The sequence below is a fragment of the Gossypium hirsutum genome, chromosome A06 (genome assembly GCF_007990345.1).
Source record: "Gossypium hirsutum isolate 1008001.06 chromosome A06, Gossypium_hirsutum_v2.1, whole genome shotgun sequence".
Lineage (NCBI taxonomy): Eukaryota > Viridiplantae > Streptophyta > Magnoliopsida > Malvales > Malvaceae > Gossypium > Gossypium hirsutum.
This window is the reverse complement of record NC_053429.1, coordinates 17,813,598-17,833,429: the sequence shown is the minus strand read 5'-3', so window position 1 is coordinate 17,833,429 and position 19,832 is coordinate 17,813,598. Positions and strand designations below refer to the sequence as shown.

General features: G+C 37.4%; 2 protein-coding genes across 3 annotated transcripts; both read right to left on the bottom strand.

The window, feature by feature from the left end:
• Nucleotides 1-32: 32 nt before the first annotated feature.
• Nucleotides 33-647, bottom strand: LOC121230481 (tetraspanin-2). Its single transcript, XM_041115377.1, has 2 exons — nucleotides 450-647; nucleotides 33-341 (listed from the first exon to the last, which is right to left on the bottom strand). Exons 1-2 carry the CDS (start codon nucleotides 645-647, stop codon nucleotides 33-35), a joined length of 507 nt encoding a protein of 168 aa, XP_040971311.1.
• Nucleotides 166-1,848, bottom strand: LOC107887257 (tetraspanin-2-like). Of its 2 annotated transcripts, none has more exons than XM_041115270.1 (2): nucleotides 420-1,848; nucleotides 166-341 (listed from the first exon to the last, which is right to left on the bottom strand). In XM_041115270.1, the coding sequence occupies exon 1, from the start codon at nucleotides 1,600-1,602 to the stop codon at nucleotides 1,042-1,044; it is 561 nt and encodes a 186-aa protein (XP_040971204.1). In that variant the 5' UTR covers nucleotides 1,603-1,848; the 3' UTR covers nucleotides 166-341; nucleotides 420-1,041. The 2 variants fall into 2 exon arrangements, with proteins under 2 accessions (XP_040971204.1, XP_040971205.1); XM_041115271.1 differs by having other exon boundaries at nucleotides 207-337.
• Between the last annotated feature and the right edge of the window lie 17,984 nt (nucleotides 1,849-19,832).

Genomic DNA, 19,832 nt, shown 5'->3' with positions numbered 1-19,832 from the left:
ATAGACACATTGAACCAAAGGTTTTTTTTTTTTTAAGTCCAACCCTGTTTGTAGCGGTTGAAGAAGAGGTCCTCCGTTTGGGCATTCTTGAAGGCACTGCAAGCAATGATATAGACCCATATTAGTACCACCACTTCCACAATGAGAATTATGTTGGCTTTCCTCTCCTTAAAGTTCCCCAGCAGACCAGCTTTGCATGAATTGCAGTTATAGCAGAGTTGGGTCTGGTCATTGCTCCATTGGTTGCAGTCAAGATCCCCTGCTGGGTTCACCGGGTTCGTCCACAACGTTGGGTTCACAAAAGTGTAGCCACATATTGTTGGAGGCTTACAACACCCTGACTATCAAACGTAACAAAAATGAAAGACTTGAACCAATATCAAAACAACAACAAAAAGGAAAAAAGGATAAAGTAACACCTCCTCTCTAAACAATGCCCACATAGTCACCATATGTTGCCAAAGCTGGTAATTGTTTATAAACTTCATTTGGCGTTGCTTGGTTGCCCCACAGCACACATGTGCTTGATTCTTTTCTGGTACATTTTCTATGATTTGAACCACGATGAACATGGGAAAAACTTGAACTAATGATCTTGTGGATGAGACCGATCCATCCATGAGGGGGCCGATGAACTCTGGTGTCATTATTTTCCCTAAAATTAAACATTAAGCCCAAAATAGTGGGTCCTACTTTATGGTCTTAGTAAGGTGAGTGGGTGCTGCTTTAGGACATCAAATCATGTCCTGTTCCACCAACTTCGGCGTGTCTGATCGACGTAAATTCAATCAACATCAAATAACCATCAACAAAATGATCTATCTTCACTGGGAAAACTAGTTAAAAAATGAGGCAAAGAAAAACAATGTCATAGGAGGTCGTTGAAGATTAAAAAAAAAAGAAAAAAGCTTTATAGTTACAGTGAGGAAAGTTAAGATCTAAAGACCAGTTTGGTTAGAAGTAATTCCTCTGATATTTCAGGTAAATAGCAATGAACTTAATCTGTTTAATGGCTTTACTATACAATGACACATGGAAATTTTAAAAGGGTACTCGTATTTTCATCAAAGAATAAGAAATATGGCCATAACTGAAACGATTTACATGAAGAGGAGAGAGATGAGTAGCAAAAAACTGATCAGCGGTGATGAACTGTTGAGTCAACTTAGGACAGACATCGGTGTCAGCCAAACAGGCCCTGATCTTAGTCCAGCTCTTGGAGTCAACTACATGGTTTGTAAGCCAGCTAGAGTAGCCATCAAGCCTATAGTCCTGGTAACCCCTTCCAGGCACACCGTAGCTCCCATCAGGTCTGGTAACGATGAAGGCAAATACCAGCAAGATGAGGAGGAGACCAATGACGATGGCCATGCAGCAAAGATAGAAGGCCAACAGTGTTTCCTTGTTGCAGTAGGCACCGACAAAGCCAGCAAGAGAGACAAGGTGAACGAGGAAACCAAGGAGAACGACTGGCCATCGCAAAAGGTGGATGCAGCCGTTGTCAGGCTGTTGGGCGAGCCAGATGCCAACTGCTATGATGGGGATGGAGCAGAGGAAGGTTACGAAGTTGAGAACTGCTGTTATGTTATTGGCTACTCCCATGATAGGTTCAAGGGAGAGAAGAGTTTAGGAGAGAATTTTGAGACTGTTTGAAGTTGGAAAGCTCTTTTAATGGCTCATATGTTAGAAACCAGTAAACATCTTAATCTTGATTACTTACATTCCCAACAAATCTGTAAGGTAACCATGTGATATTTGATTTGGTTTTAAACAGGGAAACGTTTTAAGAAGTCAAAATGGTAAGGGAAAATTGAGGCTGAGTTACTAAAAGGTCATTCGATTTTTTTGGTAAAGAGAAAAGTATGATTTCCTTTTTTTTTAAGTCGTGGATTCTCATGAATAACGGTTTCATCTAATCTGGCTCTCATTGATTAAACTCTAATCATCTTACGAAAGTCTCTTCCTTCAGTTCCAAGTTATTAAAAACGGTTGAAAAATATGAAATTGATAATTTGGTGTCAGTGCCCACCAACTATGTATGGAGTACATTATCATATTTAAGGTGCTGACAATTTATTGAACTGATTATTTTAGTTATGTTAATTATATAGATGATATCTAACTTATTAAGAGATCATATCACTTGGAGAATCATATATTCGTGATTAGGTTGAATAAGATTGCCCTTATCTAATATCTTAAATCGAGAAAGATGTATTGGATTGATTCATTAAAGACATAGTTGTCTAGAATCTTTATTTATATATATATTTTTAATATTATATTGTATTTAACTTATATAGTGGTTGTTTTGTAGTGGTTGTGATAGGTCTTCTTACGTAAGCAAGTCTCGAACTCTATAGAATTGAAAGACTTACATATGTTTATGTGTAAAGAGAGTTGAGCACTTAATCTGTTATAAGAAACTTTATTTTATGAGGGCATATTGATAGTAAAGCATTTGTGTTGTGATTTTAATTGTTGGGTTAATTGAGTGGTGAAAGTATTGAGTCTTCAAAGTACAAGGGTGAAGGAAATTATCATGGGATTGAGTAGGTTTACTTTGTGTCATTAATAAAGATTGAATATTTCTCACTAAGCCAGACTCTGCGAACGTAGGAAAACCAAACTGTGTAAACAACTTTCTTGTGTTTTGTTTCTTTATTGTTTTAGTTTAATGGTTGAATGAGTGTCCACTATTTTAGGCACCACTTCACTTGAGCAGTTTGATTCTCAACAACGTTTTAATTATTTCAATTGGTATCAGAGTCTCCCACTTAAAGTAGTTAATGAAGACCTGTGGTGTTGCTAGATTCAAGCTATGGAATGTTATTCTACATCAAAACTTTCTATGCTAGAGGTTGACAATTATGCTTATTGGAAAGCACGTATGAAAGCATACATTAAGTCTATTGATGAGAAGGCATGGAGAGTTGTACTGACTAGATGAGGATAACCAAAAAAGTATACTAAGATGGTAGAATTATCAAGCCAGAAGTACAATGGACTACTGTTGAAGAAAGGCTTGCAAACGTAAACTCCAAGACCTTACATGCAATATTTTTTTAAAGTGGATATGTAGGGGTTTAAGAGAATTGTTAAATGCACAATTGTAAAGGTTGCTTGAGATATATTAGAGATTGCTCATGAAGGTACCTTTACTATTAAAAAGTAGAAAATGCAAATGCTAAAATCCAAATTTCAGAGCCTGAGAATGTAGGAATCAGAAACAATTGGAGATTACTATACAAAGTTGTGAATCTTTCAAATCAGACATTTGTATTAGGAGAGGAATATTCAAATGCCAAGTTTGTTAGCAAGGTGTTGAGGTTTCTCCTTAAGAGATTTTCTATTAAGGTCACTATTATCGAGGAGGTTAAAGATATTGAAAGTTTGGAAATCGATGAACTTATTGGCTCTTTGCAAACTTTCGAGATGAACCTTAAGTATGTCAAACACAACAAGACAAAAGGTGATAGAAACATTGCTTTCCAAGTAGGTGAGGGAGTGCCAACTTCCTAAAACACTATAATTGAGAAACTGTAGGAATAGGTTGCCTTACTTACACAAAACTTAAACAAAGCATTCAAGAAGAAATCATGCAGAATAAAAAAGTACGAAATCAACTTATATGTTCCCAGAAGTGGATCCATAGGAGATGTAATCAAAGAGGTATTCAAGAAAGATGAGGAGAAAGGAGTCCAATGCTATGAGTATCAAGGATATGGTCATATCCAATCTGAGTGTGCTAACACTCAAAAGAAGAAGAAGTCACTTTATATATCTTAGAGTGATAAGGACTGATCCACTGGATATAACTCAGAAGAGGATCAACACAATTTTGTTGCTTTCATTGCCAGTACCGTTGATGATGGTGATTCTGATAGTGATTCAAATTTTGACTCTGATGAAGAATTCTTGAAGACATATAAAGAGATATTAGGAAATGGAGATAGGTTTGTGAAATCAACACTCAACTGTCTAATGAGAACAAACAGTTGAAGGACAATTTTTTTTTATTAAACAAGTGGTTGCTAAAGAAGCTTTACTAGCAGAAGAATTGAAAAAATGGTGAAGATTAAAGAAGGGCTTGCTGATACTAAGTTGATGCTAAAAAATTTCACAACCAATAGCTACAAGCTCTATGCAATGTTGATTGTTAAGAGAAGAGATCAAGGTAGGGGAGACTTAGGCTTTGTAGATAAAGGTCAAACTATTGAAGAAAGCCCCATAATGTTTGTAATAGCTTCAGGATTAAAGGAAGACAATGATTGCTCTAAGCCAATGATACTTAAGTCATTCAAGAAGGATTTTCACACTCACAAGGTAATATGTCACTATTGTGGTGCCTCAAGCTGTATATGACCATGTTGATTCAAAATGCTCCATAATTTGATATGGAGAAATTTGGTACCCAAAGAGTGCCCACTGTCTATGGCACCACTGCTAGTAGAGTGCAAAGAAAGTTTGGGTGAAGAAAGAAACCAAATGTCTGTTGGTTGCTTATTATTCGTTAATGTCTATTGGTGATGGGATTTGGCATTTAGACAGTGGTTGTTCTCACCACATGATAGGTAACCAATCCTAGTTGACTTATTTGAAGACTCCCTTACTAAAAATGTAACCTTTAGAGAAGGGAAGAAATTCCAGATACTTGGTCAATGCACTTTGAATGTTTCTAGCATGCCTCATTTAAAGAATGTTCTGTTGGTGGATGATCTTAAAACCAACTTGGTAAGCATCAATCAATTATATAACCAAGGTATTCTTGTGAATTTCACTAAAAACAACTGTATTATTAATAATTATTATGATGAAGTGATCATGGAAGGAGGTCATACTTTTGATAATTGCTACAAGGTGATATTGTTTAACAAATGCAATTGTGTTGCAACTTCAGAATTGGATCTATAGTATAAGAAATTTGGGCTTGAGAACTCGAAGTCGACCAGAACAACTATGCCTGTTAATAGGAAATTGTATACAAACATTTAGGGAGTGCCCACTCCCCAAACCACCCATAGAAGCATGATCAGCAATCTTTTTTATCTCGCAACTAGTTATCCCAATTTGGGATTTAGCGTTGGTGTTTGCACTAGATACTAGGTCGATCCTAAATAATCTCATGTCAAGATAGTCAATCGAGTAATTAGGTACATTCATGGTAATCCTGATTTTTCCATTTGGTTTACTGATTTGCGGTAACTTGATATGTCAAACTAGGCTTCCCTGTTATACTTAAGGAGTTTGCTTTTGAGCAAATTAGTGTATTTTTTGTAGTTTAGTGTAGTTTTTAGATTTTTGATTCAATAAGTGTTTAATGTGTTTGTACTCATTTTGAGACCCAAATTGGCCAAATGCGTCATTTGGAACCTAAGGATTGATTGAGTGTTGTAGGAACTTAATGGTGGTTGGAGAGAAAACATCACCAAAGAGGGGGTATCATGATATTGAAGTCTGGGTATCTTGATACCCTTAATAGCCTTGAAATGAAGAGGAGAATAAAGACCACTTACAATGATATCGTGATATCCATATTGGGTATCGCAATACCTAACCTTCAAGAGAACTTTCTTCTTGAATCTGCAAACGATATCGTGATATCCAGACCTAGGTATCACGATATTAATGTTGTGAGGGAAAAAAATTGACATCAGGGGTAATCTTTTTCCAACTGAAGCACCAATAAAAAAACACGTTGAGGGGTATTTTGGTTAAGAAAGAGGAGTCAAAATAGCTACTAAAAAAGAGTCAAAATTGGCTGAAGAGAGAGTGGGAGGCATTAGACACAATTTTAGTTCATTTTCTTAGTTTTCTCTCATTTTTAGGGTTTTAGTTCTTCTTCATAGCTTAGTATTTTAATTTTTTACAATTTACTTGTTCTTTCTTTGCATTCGTAGTGTTAGTTAAGTTAGTTAACATTGCAGCTTAGGTTTATTTACATGTTTAATACCTTAAACATAGTTGTAATCACATTTTAATCTCTAGTTTAATGTTATTTCAGGTTACCTACTTTTCATCTGTCAAAAATCTTAATTTTAGTGTTCTTGGTTATTTATTTTGTTTCTAGTTGTTTGTTTTTACACATTTTTCCAAGTAAAAATCAAAACTTTCGTTTTTTTATTGAGTTTTATGTCAATGTCTTTCATGGTTGCTTCATTGATGTTTGTTAGCTTAGAAATGGTAATGGGTAACTAAACCCTATGGGGTTGGTTGATGGAGATGTGGGCAAACTAATTTTTAGGTCAGAGGCTAAATTACAATAAATTAGACTAAATTGAATGAGCCTCGAAACTTAGGATTGACACCCCTAAGAGAAAATTAGGATAAGTGAGACTGAGAGGTAATCTTATTAGGCACCAATTCATTAGTCTTGGGTTAGTTGGGTGAGATCAAGAGATAAACTGAACTAATTTGTCTAATTTGGTAAAATTGATACAAAGAGGTAAAATGGAGTCATTTTAAGAGTTTAAGCAATTTAGATCTTTAATTTGATGATTAATGAACCACATTGAAGTCAACTAACCTTTGTTCATTATTGATTGGATAGTTTTATAACTTTTCATGCTATATGATTTAGTCTTTTTGTTGATTAGTTGGTTATTTAGTTTAATGAAACTCAAATTTATGGTTTGTTGTTCTATGATATTTAGCGAGTAGTTAGTTAGACTCTTTATTGGCATTTTTTTAGCTAAGATTGACTTGATTGCCGGCTCTTGTGGGTTTAATCCTAGGAGTACTTTTGTACCTTATTGTACAAATTATATTAAAACTGCCTTGTCACACTTGTAGACATTGTATGTAATTATTCAGATTTGATTTTTGTATTAGTGTTGATTCTGAGTCTTGGTGCATGTGTGCGCAGGGCGGGCTGTCATTTACTAAAGACAACTTAATGTGCTTAGTAGGTTACAATATGAATGATCATAAAAGCACAGATGGAAAGAAGTATGTTCCTATTCAAATCCCGTTAGATGATTTGTTCCTAAAAACCTTGGATTCCAGCGGGTTTAAAGGCTTGAGAAGTTCAGTTGAAATTTTCTAAGCATGAGGTGTGTTAACTAATTATAAAAGGCATCTACAAAATAATGTTTGATATCATTTTGATTTATTTGGGGTAATTATACTGCTAATTGATTTACTCAGATTTTTTGGGGTTTGTGAAATAATTTATGGCATCATTTTGTTTTTGGTGGGAATAAATTTTTAGAGATATTTATCTTTTCATATCTTAGAGGAAACTTGATTTTTTTGTAAAATGACAACTTTTTCTTGCTATAAATGAACAAACAAATCCTTTTCTTATAATTAGGACCCATGTAAAGATCATATCTGCTGAAGAGTATGAGAAATAACAACAATCACAACAAACTATTGGTGAGGGGATATTCAATCCCTCTGTTGAGAAAACTAATGAGGCAACCAAGGGAGTGCCCACCTCCTAAGCAGTTCACACCAAGAGTCACACCAAGGGGTGAAAAAGACATCTTATCTACCATGAAGACACAAATTGTTGGGTCATCTTAAGCTATCCAATAAGCACTGAATGAAATTGATACATTGTTGAACATTCCATCCATATCTGAGCATACTAACAATCCTGAACAGAGAATCAAAGCTCTTATTCAATAAATCTTTACGTCAGAGTGTACAAGTCTCAATTATTGACAAGATATTAGTGAATGTCGTTGTTGCCTTTACTGAACCATCATTTTTTGGTAGCCCTATTGATGTAGGATTTTCTACCACTAACATTCAAGAACCCATGGTAAAGTAAAGAAAGATCGATGATAAGGTCATGGAGTATATTGATGTGGTGGTTGATGATACTGGAGCCCATGAGATTCATAGATGATGATGATAATGATGATGACAAGACTTTAGATTCAGTGCCTGAAAGAGTTCCCACTCCCCTTGGCATTGCTAAGCCTAAAGATTTGTCAGGTGTAGAAAGTTAAGATATTTAAGTTACTGATAAGATCAATGATCAATCTAAAGATGATGAGCCATTTCAACCTTTAGTAAGAGTTAGGAAGAATCACCCACCTACTGATATAATTGGTGATGTTCATGGTAAAATCAAGATAATGGAGAGACTTAGACAAATCTACAGAGACATGGTTCATTTGACATGTTACACTTCTTGGTTTGAGCGAAAAATGTTGAAAAAAATCCTATTGCCCAAGTTGAGAAGGATGCCAAATCTAATGCCTTTGTTTTTGACATTATGATCACTAGAGGAGTGTCCATTGCCTCAAGCGCTACCTAAGCATAATGTTGAAGATTAAGAATAAATACTTCTTTTTTGTTGTTTAGAGGGAGAAAAAAATGCTAGAAAACTACCATTGATGAGGAGATGAGTTGTTTGTTTGCTTTACTATTGAGAAGGAGTAACTTTGTTATGATGATGCTGAGCAGGAGGAAGTACTTAAATCCAGGAAGCGGCCACTGTCATTGGCACCAATTTTGTTCCTAAAAGTACAAAGGCTAGAACTATTGTTGATCTCTATGCCTCAGTCGAATTTTATCAAAGACATTGTGATAAACTGAGGGTTGAAGCCAAAGCAGTTAAGGAGATTGATAGAGAAAAAAAACCTTACTTCTTGATTTTTTAGCTTGTCCTAATGAAGATTAGTTTTACATTTTGTTGATAAAAAAAGGGTAGAAAAGAATGGATGTTTGATAATGTTGGAAGCTTTCTTTTGAGAGAAAATACTAAAAGGGGGAGATTTTTTTGGGAAAATTTGACCGCCTCTCTCTGAATCGACGAGAGAGAGATATGAAATCAACACTCAGGAAATAAAATAACACATAATTATCGTAGCTTTACTGCAAGTGTGATAGGTCAGTTTTAATATTTGTAGTGTTACAATGGAACACTAGAGTATTCCAAGGATCAAACCCATGAGAATCGTTGATTGAATAATTTCTAAGTAACGTGCGTGTAAAATAAAGAGTCTAACCAACTAATTACAAAAAGGTATATTGCAACAAATCATAAAATTGAAAGAAATGAATCTAATTTACTATCTTGCTAAAAATGACTAAATAGTAAAATATGCAAAATTACGAAATTAACAATTAAATAACAAACAATGGTTGGTTGATGTAGATGTGATTCACTAATCCCTGAATTAGGGATCCAAATCACTTAAAATCCCAAAATGAATCTATTTTACCTCTCGGTCTCCAGTTTACCAAATTAGACAAATTAACCCAGATTATCTATTGATCTCACTGGTTAAACCAAGGCCAATGAATTGGTGCCCAATAAGATCTCATATCGGTCTCACTTGCCTAAATGTTCCCTTAGGGTCATCAATCCTAAGTTTTTAAGTTCATTCAAATTAGTCCAATTTATTACGATTTAATCTTTCATCCAAAAATCAGCTTACCACATATCCATCATCCAACCCTCTTAAAAGTGTCGCTACTCATGCTGAAAACAAAACTAACAACCATGGAAATAAAAATCAAAGAAGTTATTAAAGCACAACTTGAGAAAAATATAAAAGTTAAGATTTTTATGCAGTAAAATCTAAAAGAGCATGTATAGAGAAGCATTCAACAGGAAAATATAAAACAATAAACATGAAAGGAACAAACTTTAACAAGTACAAAGTAAAAGAAACTGAAATACATTAAACTAAATCTAAAAATGTTTTACAGCCAAGGTACAATGACTAAAAATGAAAATAAACTTAAGTGAGAGTAATAAGTAACTTAACTAACATTAAGAATAACTAGAACAAGAACAAAAGTTGCTGGGAAATGTAAAATCTACAACTAAGGATACAAAAATAAAAAACCCTAGGAAAAGAGAAAGAAAAGCTAAGAGAAAACTTAAGGGAACCCTAAGATAAAACAACTCTAATACAACCTTCTCTCTCTTAGCAAAAATTTGGCTGATATAACAGCTATTTTGACCCAATTTGTGTGCATAAATACCCTTGAACTGGTCTTCAATGATTGGTGCTTCGGGTGGAAAAAGACTCGTCTTTTTGTCTAATTTTGTCCCCTCACGATACCGGTATCATGGTGTAACGCCTCAAATTTTTAATTTTGGCATTTTTGAATTTTGACACAAGTGTGTATCTGCTTCAGTGGTTAAGTGTTCTGAGTGTGTGTGAAAGGTCCTAAGTTCAAGCCATGTCTTGGGAAAAATTTTGTTTTTCTTCTAAATCAAGCCTTAACCTGGCCTAAAGGGCTTATGTTTAATAATTGGTAAATAGTTAACAGAATAGGCCTGTTGGTCTGGTGGTTAAGTGGAGTGTCAAAATGCTGGGGGTCTGGTGTTTGAATCTTTGTGTAAGAATAAAGGCTATTACTTTTATAGCTTGGATGATTAAATAAGTTTGAGTTGGACTGGAGTGCTGAGTAGTGGAGAGTTTGGGGGAGAAAAATAAGGGAAGTTGGAATAAGGGTGATCAGAAGTGGCTCATTTGATTTTTTTTTGTTGCAAATTTCGGCATCCCCTCTCTGTCGTTTTCCTTCTTTTTCCCTTGCCGCCTTTTTACATTTTCCCATCTACTTCTTGTGGCCGCAACTTGTTATATCTGTACAATTGGGTGTTAACGGTAAGTATTGTAAGTATGGTTATCTGTTAGTTATTGAATCATCGTCTAAATGAGGTTTTAATTCGTGTTTAGGAGGCCATTGAGTGGTTGTGGAATTTCGGCTGGTGCCATAGAAGTACGAATTCGTCGGTGATCATTCAAAGGTAGGGGATTTAATGGTTTGAAGTTGGAATACCTCGTCAAGTTTTCGATCGAGTAACGATTTAAGTGACTAAATTGGGAAAATATTGGTTAATTATAGGTGTCAAAAATCTCGAGAGTGGTTGTACATAGAAAACGTACCAGGTGTGTACTCGATTGCACAGAAAATAAGGTTTTAGTGAAACCTGAAAACTTCACTGTCAACACCACATGGGCGTGTGGTCGCCCGTGCTGTAGGCCGTGTGGTGGACATGGGCGTGTGTTCGACGAGGCCAGGTCGTGCGTGTATGAGACGGCTGTGTGACGGATTAGATTGATTTGGGTCGTGTGGGCCATACGGGCGTGTGGACTTACATAGGTAAACCACACAGGTGTGTGAGATTTTGGGCCAGGCCGTGTGACCTACACGTCCAAGGAAAATTTGGGTTGTATGGGCCACATGGGCGTGTGGGCCCATACGGGCAGGCCACATGGGTGTGTGAGCCCATTTTCACTGAATTGATTGCTAAGGTTGCACGGGTCTCCCAAGTCGACTGTGAACCTACTGTAGGGTCAGTAAGCATCACATAAACCCCTAATTGTGTGAACTGAGTGTTTGATTTATATATATTGAGCATGGTGATAGTATGCATGTATACTGAACTGGTTATATGAACTGATATCATGAGATAGCATGTCATGGTTTGTATGTTGCATTGGATGGGGTTTGGTTGATTATATTTGGAGGAAGTGTACTGAAAGGCTCTTAAGCCTAATTTACTGGTAGCTCAGCTACAAATTACTATTTTGTGCCGCATTCGGTACTACTTGGAGTGTAAGGATAGGTGGGTTGATTTAATCCCCACATGGAGTTTAGGGTTGGATGAAGATGGTGTATAGAGGTAGGATGGGTAGGACTTTGTTACTGAACACTGCATGACTGCTATTGATACTATGATGGTCTAAGGCCCTAATGCGTACTGATACTGTGATGGGCTGATGCCCTAATGCATACTGATACTATGATGGGCTAAGGCCCTACTGCATATTTGATACTATACTGAGATGGGCTAAGGCCTAAACCGTTACTGATACTGAAAGAGGCTTAGGCCCAAAACTGTATTTGACTGTGCACTGTGTTTATTGTTGTTTGTTTTCTGTGGGATTACATACTGAGTTTACGTAAACTCACCCCTCTCTGTTTAATGTGCACAGGAAATCCCCAAACTTGACGGATCGGTGCAACAGTGGACTCGACGATGGCCACATGTATTTTTAAACCATTTTAATTTCAATTTTGGTATTTATTTTTTAATTTTTTGGGTTATTTCTGATGTAAATTGGACTTTTTAGGCTGTTTGCTCATATTTCAAATTTTAGGCTATTTTCGTGGATTTAATAACTGCACAAACTCAATAAACAAACGGTTTTCTCTAAAACAAAAGGGCTTTTCAAAGATGGACGAATTTACCTAATTAAATCGGTTTTTCATAAATTAAATGATTTCTAAAGCTTCTGCAACGAATATTATTTTAAAACAATTGAGTAAATAAGTAAGCGATTTTGGAGTCAACAAGAGTAAACAACTGAAAACGATTTTATCGTAACAACTTAGTTTCAACACGCTATTATGTGACATCGCCAGACTCTGCCATAACATCTAGGTTGGGTTTGGGGTGTTACATTTAGTGGTATCAGAGCCAGGTTGCAAAACTCAGCGGTGGAATTGGGTTTTAAAATTTGGTTTTGAAGAATTGATTACAAAATGATTTGAAATGTTTTACTGAGTAAGTGGTACACTGAGTTTTCAGCGTCGATCCTCTAAGCATTCTGAACTATGAATTGTTTTAAACTGAAACTGTTATTGATAGTATATTCTGGAAACTACTATAGGTAGTATACTGTACTAAAAACACTTTAGTTAGTGTATATTGAAAATTATTGTGAAACTGCGATATACAAAAGCAAACTCTGAATTATCGATAATGTTTTACATAAAACACCTATTAATAAATATTGACTACAACCGATTCAGAAAAATTTCTAAATATAGATAATTCGATTAGATATGAGCACAAAAGGTATAAAGGCCATGGTAGAGGCCGTAGAGGGGCTCGAGCTAGGTCCTCATCTCCTGGCAAGCTATCTAACTTCGATACTAGTAAGACACCGATTTCACCTGCGACTGAGACTGGGTCTGAATATCGCATGGCTGGGGACAACACACTATCCAAGGCCATGCACAGGATTTTGGTGAGGGTCGCTGGGCCTAATACTAGATATGTGGGCTGAGGGTCGGTTACGAAATGATTCCGGTCCAATGGGCTGAATTATTTAGGAATGTTACTAGAGTTGCCCCTAATGTGGCTGAGTACTGGATTGAGGCTACGGAAAGGATCATGGACGATCTGGATTGCACCCCAGAGTAGAAATTAAATGGTGCAATCTCGCTGTTGCATAATGAGGCATATCAGTGGTAGCTTACTGTTAAGGAGGGCACTCAGCCTAAACGATTGACCTGAGAGTTCTTTAAGACTGCCTTTCAGGGAAAATATGTAGGAGCCAGTTAAGTGGATGCCCGTAGGAAGGAGTTTCTGAATTTAACTCAGGGTGATCGATCAGTGGCTGAGTATAAGGCCGAGTTTTTGAGACTAAGCCGCTATGCATGAGGTATGGTAGCGACTGAGCACGAGCGATGTGTTCGCTTTGAGGATGTCCTCAGAGATAACTTGCGGGTTTTGACAGCTCCGCAGAGGGAGCGAGATTTTTCTGCCCTGGTTGAGAAGGCGAAGGTCGCCGAAGAGGTTAAACGCACTGAGCGTAAAAAACGTGATAGAGAGAAAGGTAAGAACAAGAGGGATCAGAGCCCTCGAGTTCTGTACAGAGCCTAAAAAAAGGCCAGACCTGATAGGCCAGTTAGACCTGGACCCCTTGTTGCTGTTACTAGACTGCAGCCATGTACTGATTGTGGTAGACGCCATCAGGGCGAGTGTTGGAGGAGAACTGGGGCATGCTTGAGATGTGGGTCGTTGGAACATCGCATTAGAGAGTGTCCACTAAGGGCTGATCAGATACAAGCTTAGGGTATTTGTACTGCACAGCCACAAAGGGTAGTACAATAGCCACCGAGAGGCCGTGGTCAGGCTAGGGGTGATAATGGCATGGTTTGTGGATAGAAGGCATTGGATAGAAGTGCTGGACAGACTAACATCATCACTGGTACGTTGTTTATTTTTATGTGCCTTATACTGCATTGATTGATATAGGATCTACGCATTCCTATGTTACTTGTTCTGTTTCTGAAAATCTGGGGATTCCGGTTGAGTGCACTACGAGTGAGGTGACTGTGCTGAGCCCGCTAGGGCAATCTGTTAGAGTCAGCAAATTATATAGGGATGTTCCTTTAGACGTTCAAGGGACAGTATTTCTGGTTGACTTGATGGAGTTTTTGTTTGATATTAGGGATAGATTGGCTGGTAAAGCACTGAGTAAGTCTAGATTGTGTGACGAAGAGGGTCATTTTGAGAACTAAGGAGGATAATGAGGTGGTCATGATTGGAGAGCATCGGGATTATATATCGAATATGATTACTGCACTAGTGGTTGAGAAACTAGTCCGTGAGGGATGTGAGGCGTTCTTGGCCTATGTTGGTGTTTTGGCTTCTAGAGACTCTATTGTAAAGGATTTCCGCACTGTAAGGGATTTTTCAGACGTCTTTCTTGAGGGGCTACCTAGTTTACCTCTGGATCGTGAAATGGAGTTTGGTATTTAGCTCCTACCTGGTACAGCTTCGGTGTTCATCGCTCCCTATCGAATGGCACCAAAGGAGTTTGTGGAGCTAAAGGCTCAAATTCAGGAGTTATTGGATCGTGGGTCTATCCACCCTAGTGTGTCTTCGTGAGAAGTACCAATACTATTTGTGAAGAAGAAGGATGGATCTATGCGGATGTGTATCGACTACCGGTAACTGAACAAATTGACCATTAAGAATAAGTACCCCCTACCGAGGATAGATGATCTGTTTGACCAGTTTCGAGGAGTTTTGGTGTTCTCTAATATTGACCTCCGATCTGGGTATCATCAGTTCAGGGTCAACGAGGCTAACGTACATAAGACCGCATTTAGAACTCGTTATGTCACTACGATTTCTTAGAAATTCCCTTTGGACTGGCTAATGCACTAACAGCTTTCATGGATCTGATGAACCAAGTATTTTAGCCTTATCTAGATTGGTTTGTGGTGGTGTTCATCGATGACATATTGGTTTATTCGAGGACTGAGGATGAGCACGACGAACACATTAGAATTGTTCTTCAAATTTTGAGGGAAAAGAAGCTCTATGCTAAGCTCAGCAAGTGCGAGTTTTGGTTACGTAAAGTAACATTTCTAGGTCACGTGGTGTCTACTGAGGGGATTCGAGTCGATCCTCAAAAGATTGAGGCTGTATTGGATTGGAAATAGCCTAAGAACGTGTTTGAGATCTGCAGTTTTCTAGGACTGACGGGTTATTATCGGTGGTTTGTGGAAAGATTTTCACTGATTGCATCACCCTTAACTAAGCTACTACATAAGGGTGTACAGTTTTTCTGGACTGATTCGTAACAAGAGAGCTTTGAGAATCTCAAGACTGTTCTAAATCAAGCTTCTGTTATTGTACAGCCCAAACCTGGAAAAGAGTTCACGATTTATAGTGATGCATCACATGTCGGTTTAGGATGTGTTGATGCAGGATGGTAAGGTGGTAACCTATGCGTCTTATCAACTTAAGACACATGAGGCGAATTATCCAACGTATGATTTGGAGTTGGCTACCGTGGTATTTGCATTGAAAATCTGGAGGCATTATCTGTATGGTGAAAAGTGTGTCATCTATACTGATCACAAGAGCCTCAAGTACCTTCTTGCTCAGAAGGAGCTAAATCTTAGATAGCATAGATGGGTTAAACTACTTAAGGATTACGACTGTACCATTGAGTACCATCCCGGTAAGGCCAATGTGGTGGCCGATGCATTAAGCCGTAGGGCTATGACTGATTTGAAAGCGATGTTTGTTCGACTTAGCTTGTTTGACGATGGGAGTTTGTTGGCTGAGCTGCAAGTCAAACCAACTTGGATCAAGTAGATTAAGGGTAAACAGTTGGAGGATGAGTCTTTGGGTCTTCGATTCCAACAGATTGAGAGTGGTAGCGCTATGGATTTTGGACTGAATAGTGATGGGGCACTCTGTTTCCGTGGGAGAATCTGTGTTCCTAATGATATTGATTTGAAGCAGTCTATACTGAGAGAGGAGCATAATAGCCCTTACACTATGTACCCTCGTGGGAATAAAATGTACCGATATCTTCAAGAGTTGTATTGGTGGCCAGGGTTGAAGCGGGAGGTTATTGATTTTGTGGCTAGATGTCTGGTATGCCAGCAGGTTAAGACTGAGCATCAGTTGCCTTCGGGTTTGCTACAGCCGATTAGGATTCCCCTTTGGACGTGGGAACGTGCAACGATGGAATTCGTTAGTGGGTTACCCTTGACACCCACTGAAAAGGATTTTGTTTGGGTCATCGTGGATCGATTGACCAAGTCAAGGCACTTCATACTAGTTAGTACTGATTATTCTCTTCAGAAGTTGGCAAAGCTTTACATTTCTAAGATAGTGAGACTGCATGGGGTACCGGTTTTGATTATCTCTGATAGGGATCCTCGCTTCACGTCTCGATTTTGAGGGAAGTTGCATGAGGGTTTCGGTTCGAGATTGGACTTCAGTACTGCATTCCATCCTCAGACCAATGGTCAATCTAAGAGGGTGATTTAGATACTAGAGGACATGCTGAGGAGCTGCGTGATTGATTTTCGATACAGTTGGGAGGACTATCTACCGTTAGCCGAGTTGCCTATAATAATAACTTCTATTCTAGCATTCAGATGTCACCTTACGAGGCTCTGTATGGTCGTAAGTTTTTTTTTATGTTGGACAGAGTTGGGTGAACGACAGGTTCTGGGTCCCGAGTTAGTCTCCGAGACTGAGGATAAAGTTCAACTGATTAGGCATCGACTGAAGGCGGCTTCTGACAGATAGAAGTCTTATGCTGATCTGAAGAGACATGAGATTGAGTATTCTGTGGGGGACTTCGTGTTTCTAAAGGTCTTGCCATGGAAGAAGGTTCTGAGGTTTAGTCGCAAGGGCAAGTTGAGCCCTAGATTTATTGGGCTGTACCGGATTCTAAAGCGAGTGGGACCTGTTGCTTATCAGTTGGATTTGCCTCCAGAGCTAGACCATATTCATGATATATTCCACGTCTCGATGTTAAGGCGTTACCGCTCTGATCCCTTCCATGTTGTCTCTGCTGAAGAGATTGAGGATAGGCTAGACTTGATGTAATAGCCCGATTTAGACCCTAGTCAAAACTGTGGTTTCGAGGCCACAAATTTGAGATCAAAAAAATTATTTTAATAATATTTTATGTGTTTACAGTATGTTAATTGATATGTTTGAAAGTTTTGTGTGAAAATTTTATCGTTTGTGTGCTCAATTTGCTAAAAAGATTTAATCGCGTATTATGCAAAAGTGACTTGCTATTTGTTAAAGTGCTATATTGCTATGGCTTTTATGATGTGAGGTCTTTATGTTGTTATAATACCATTGAAATTATGGATGGACACAAAAGCCTAAGTTTAGTGGATTTTAAATGAAATTAAAAAGGTTAAAATAGTGAATTATGTGATAATATGATATTAAATAAAATAAAACATAAAAACATGGTTATGTTCATGTTTGTTGCTGAAAATTAAAAGAAAAAGAAAAGAAAAAGAGTTCCTAGGGTTCGGGCCAAGAAAATTTGTGATTAAGGTATGGTTTTTGATCTGTTTTTGATAATTTCTACGTTTTTATGATTGTTGCTTTGTGTTCTATCAAGCCCATGCCCTAATTCATGAAATTGATTATGATTTTGAAAGATGTTATAGTTGAATTTGTGAGCTTTGTGACGTTAATTGATGGAAAATGAAAGATATGTGTTGGGTTAATATGTTTTGTATTTGAATTTTTTATGAATTTGAGTATTGGACTAATTTGTGAAAAGGAGAAATTAAGGGGCTAAAATATGAAATAAATGAAATATGTGGGCTTATATGAGCTATGGAAAAATTTATTCTAGCATGTGTAATATGAAATTATGTGTATTTTGTGATTTTATGAATTAGGGACTAAAGAGTTAAAATGTGAAAATGTGAGGGCTAATTTGTAAAATGCCCTAAATATATGTATATGGATTGAATTGAATGATTTTTTGAATAAAAGAGTTAAATTTGAATTTATATAGATCAAGAACCAAAGAAAATGAAATTAGATCGGGGAAAGTCCAAAGTCGTCGATTAGCCGATTTCATCCATTCAAATAAGTACGAAGTAAGTCGATATACAAATAAATGTGTTTGACTTGAATTATTACTGCTTATATGTTAATGAATAGTGATGAATGGCTATTTGAGTTGAATATGAGAAATCCAAGAAAGTTCTGATAATGTGACGACGTCCGAAAAGTCTCGTACGAACCATAGGAATAGTTTGGATACATATGTCATGACATAGGATTTTGATATGTGATTTCATGTAAGACCACGTCTGGGACGTTGGCATCGATTTGAGATTTACGTGTAAGACTATGTCTGGGACATCGGCATCGTATTTGATTTTGTGTAAGACCCTATCTGGGACAGTAGCATCGATATTCGATTACATGTAAGACCACGTCTGGGACGTTGGCATTGTACGAGCTTTCCGAGCTATTCGCGTATCCTACTTGATTTCGTATGGTTCAACAAGCATCCTAAGAAATGAATAACTATGTGAATGTATATCCGATTCAAGTATGTATGAACTGTATATGGAATTTGGAAATGAAAGGTGAGTATGAATATGATCTTTTGATATGTGAGCTACATGGAAATGTGATGTACTTCTAAGTACATGATTATGAACAATTGAGGTAAATGTGAAATATGAACTTGCTATTGTGTTATGCCATGATTCATATGAATGAATTGGTTTATATTTGTGATATGTGATAAGTTTATTTGTATATGGCTTACTAAGCTTTTGAAAGCTTACTTTGTGTGTGTTTGCATTGTTTTATAGATATCGATGCTACTAGAAGCTTAGAGATCGTTGAGGATCATCATCACACTATCGAATTTTATTTTTGATAACTTTTGGAAATGTATATATCAAAGTATGGCATGTATAGGCTAGGATTAATGTGGTATGTTTCGAGATGGGTATATCATGCCATGAGATATGGCTTGATTATGGTTCAACTTATGGTTTGATTTTGATATATAATCTGTGATGAAAACATGGTATATTTGGTATATATATATATGGTCTAATGAAATGGTCTTTTTGGTAGTTGTGTGGTTGAAATGGTATGATTCATGTTTGATTTGGTAATGTTTTGGTTGTTATGTGTGCTTGAGATTAGAGTGGTAAATTGGCTTTGCAAATGGCGTATTTTTGTCTAAGCGGGTAGAGACACGGGTGTGAATCTCAGCCGTGTGTGACACACGGTCATATTATATGGCCGTGTGTCTTCTGGGGTAGTCCTACAATTAAAAGTCAGTCTTGAGCACAACCTAGACACACGGGCATGTCTGGTGGCCGTGTGAGGAACACAGCCTTGGCATATGGGCGTGTGTGGCCATTTCGAAGGGTACACGGGCTAGACACATGGGCGTGTGGTTAGCCGTGTGACCTAAGTCAATTTCGACCACGGCCAAGGCACACAGGCATGTCTCCGGCCATATGGTACAAGTCAGTATGTATGCCCTATTTTGCCACGGCTTAGACACACGGGCGTGTCTAATGCCGTGTGAGGCACACGGCCTGTTCATATAGGCATGAGATATTTGAAATGTTGAAAATTTTTCTAAGTTTCTAAAATTTTTAGATGTTATCAATTTAGTCCCGAATTCACGATTAGAGCCTTGTATGCTTGATTTAAGTACATATTGAATAAATTAAATGATATTGATTGCGATAAGATGTTATCAGATAAATGATTGTTCTGAACTGAGTTATAAGTCTGATAATGCCTCTTAACCTATTCCGGCGACGATTACGGGTTAGGGGTGTTACACTCGACCTTT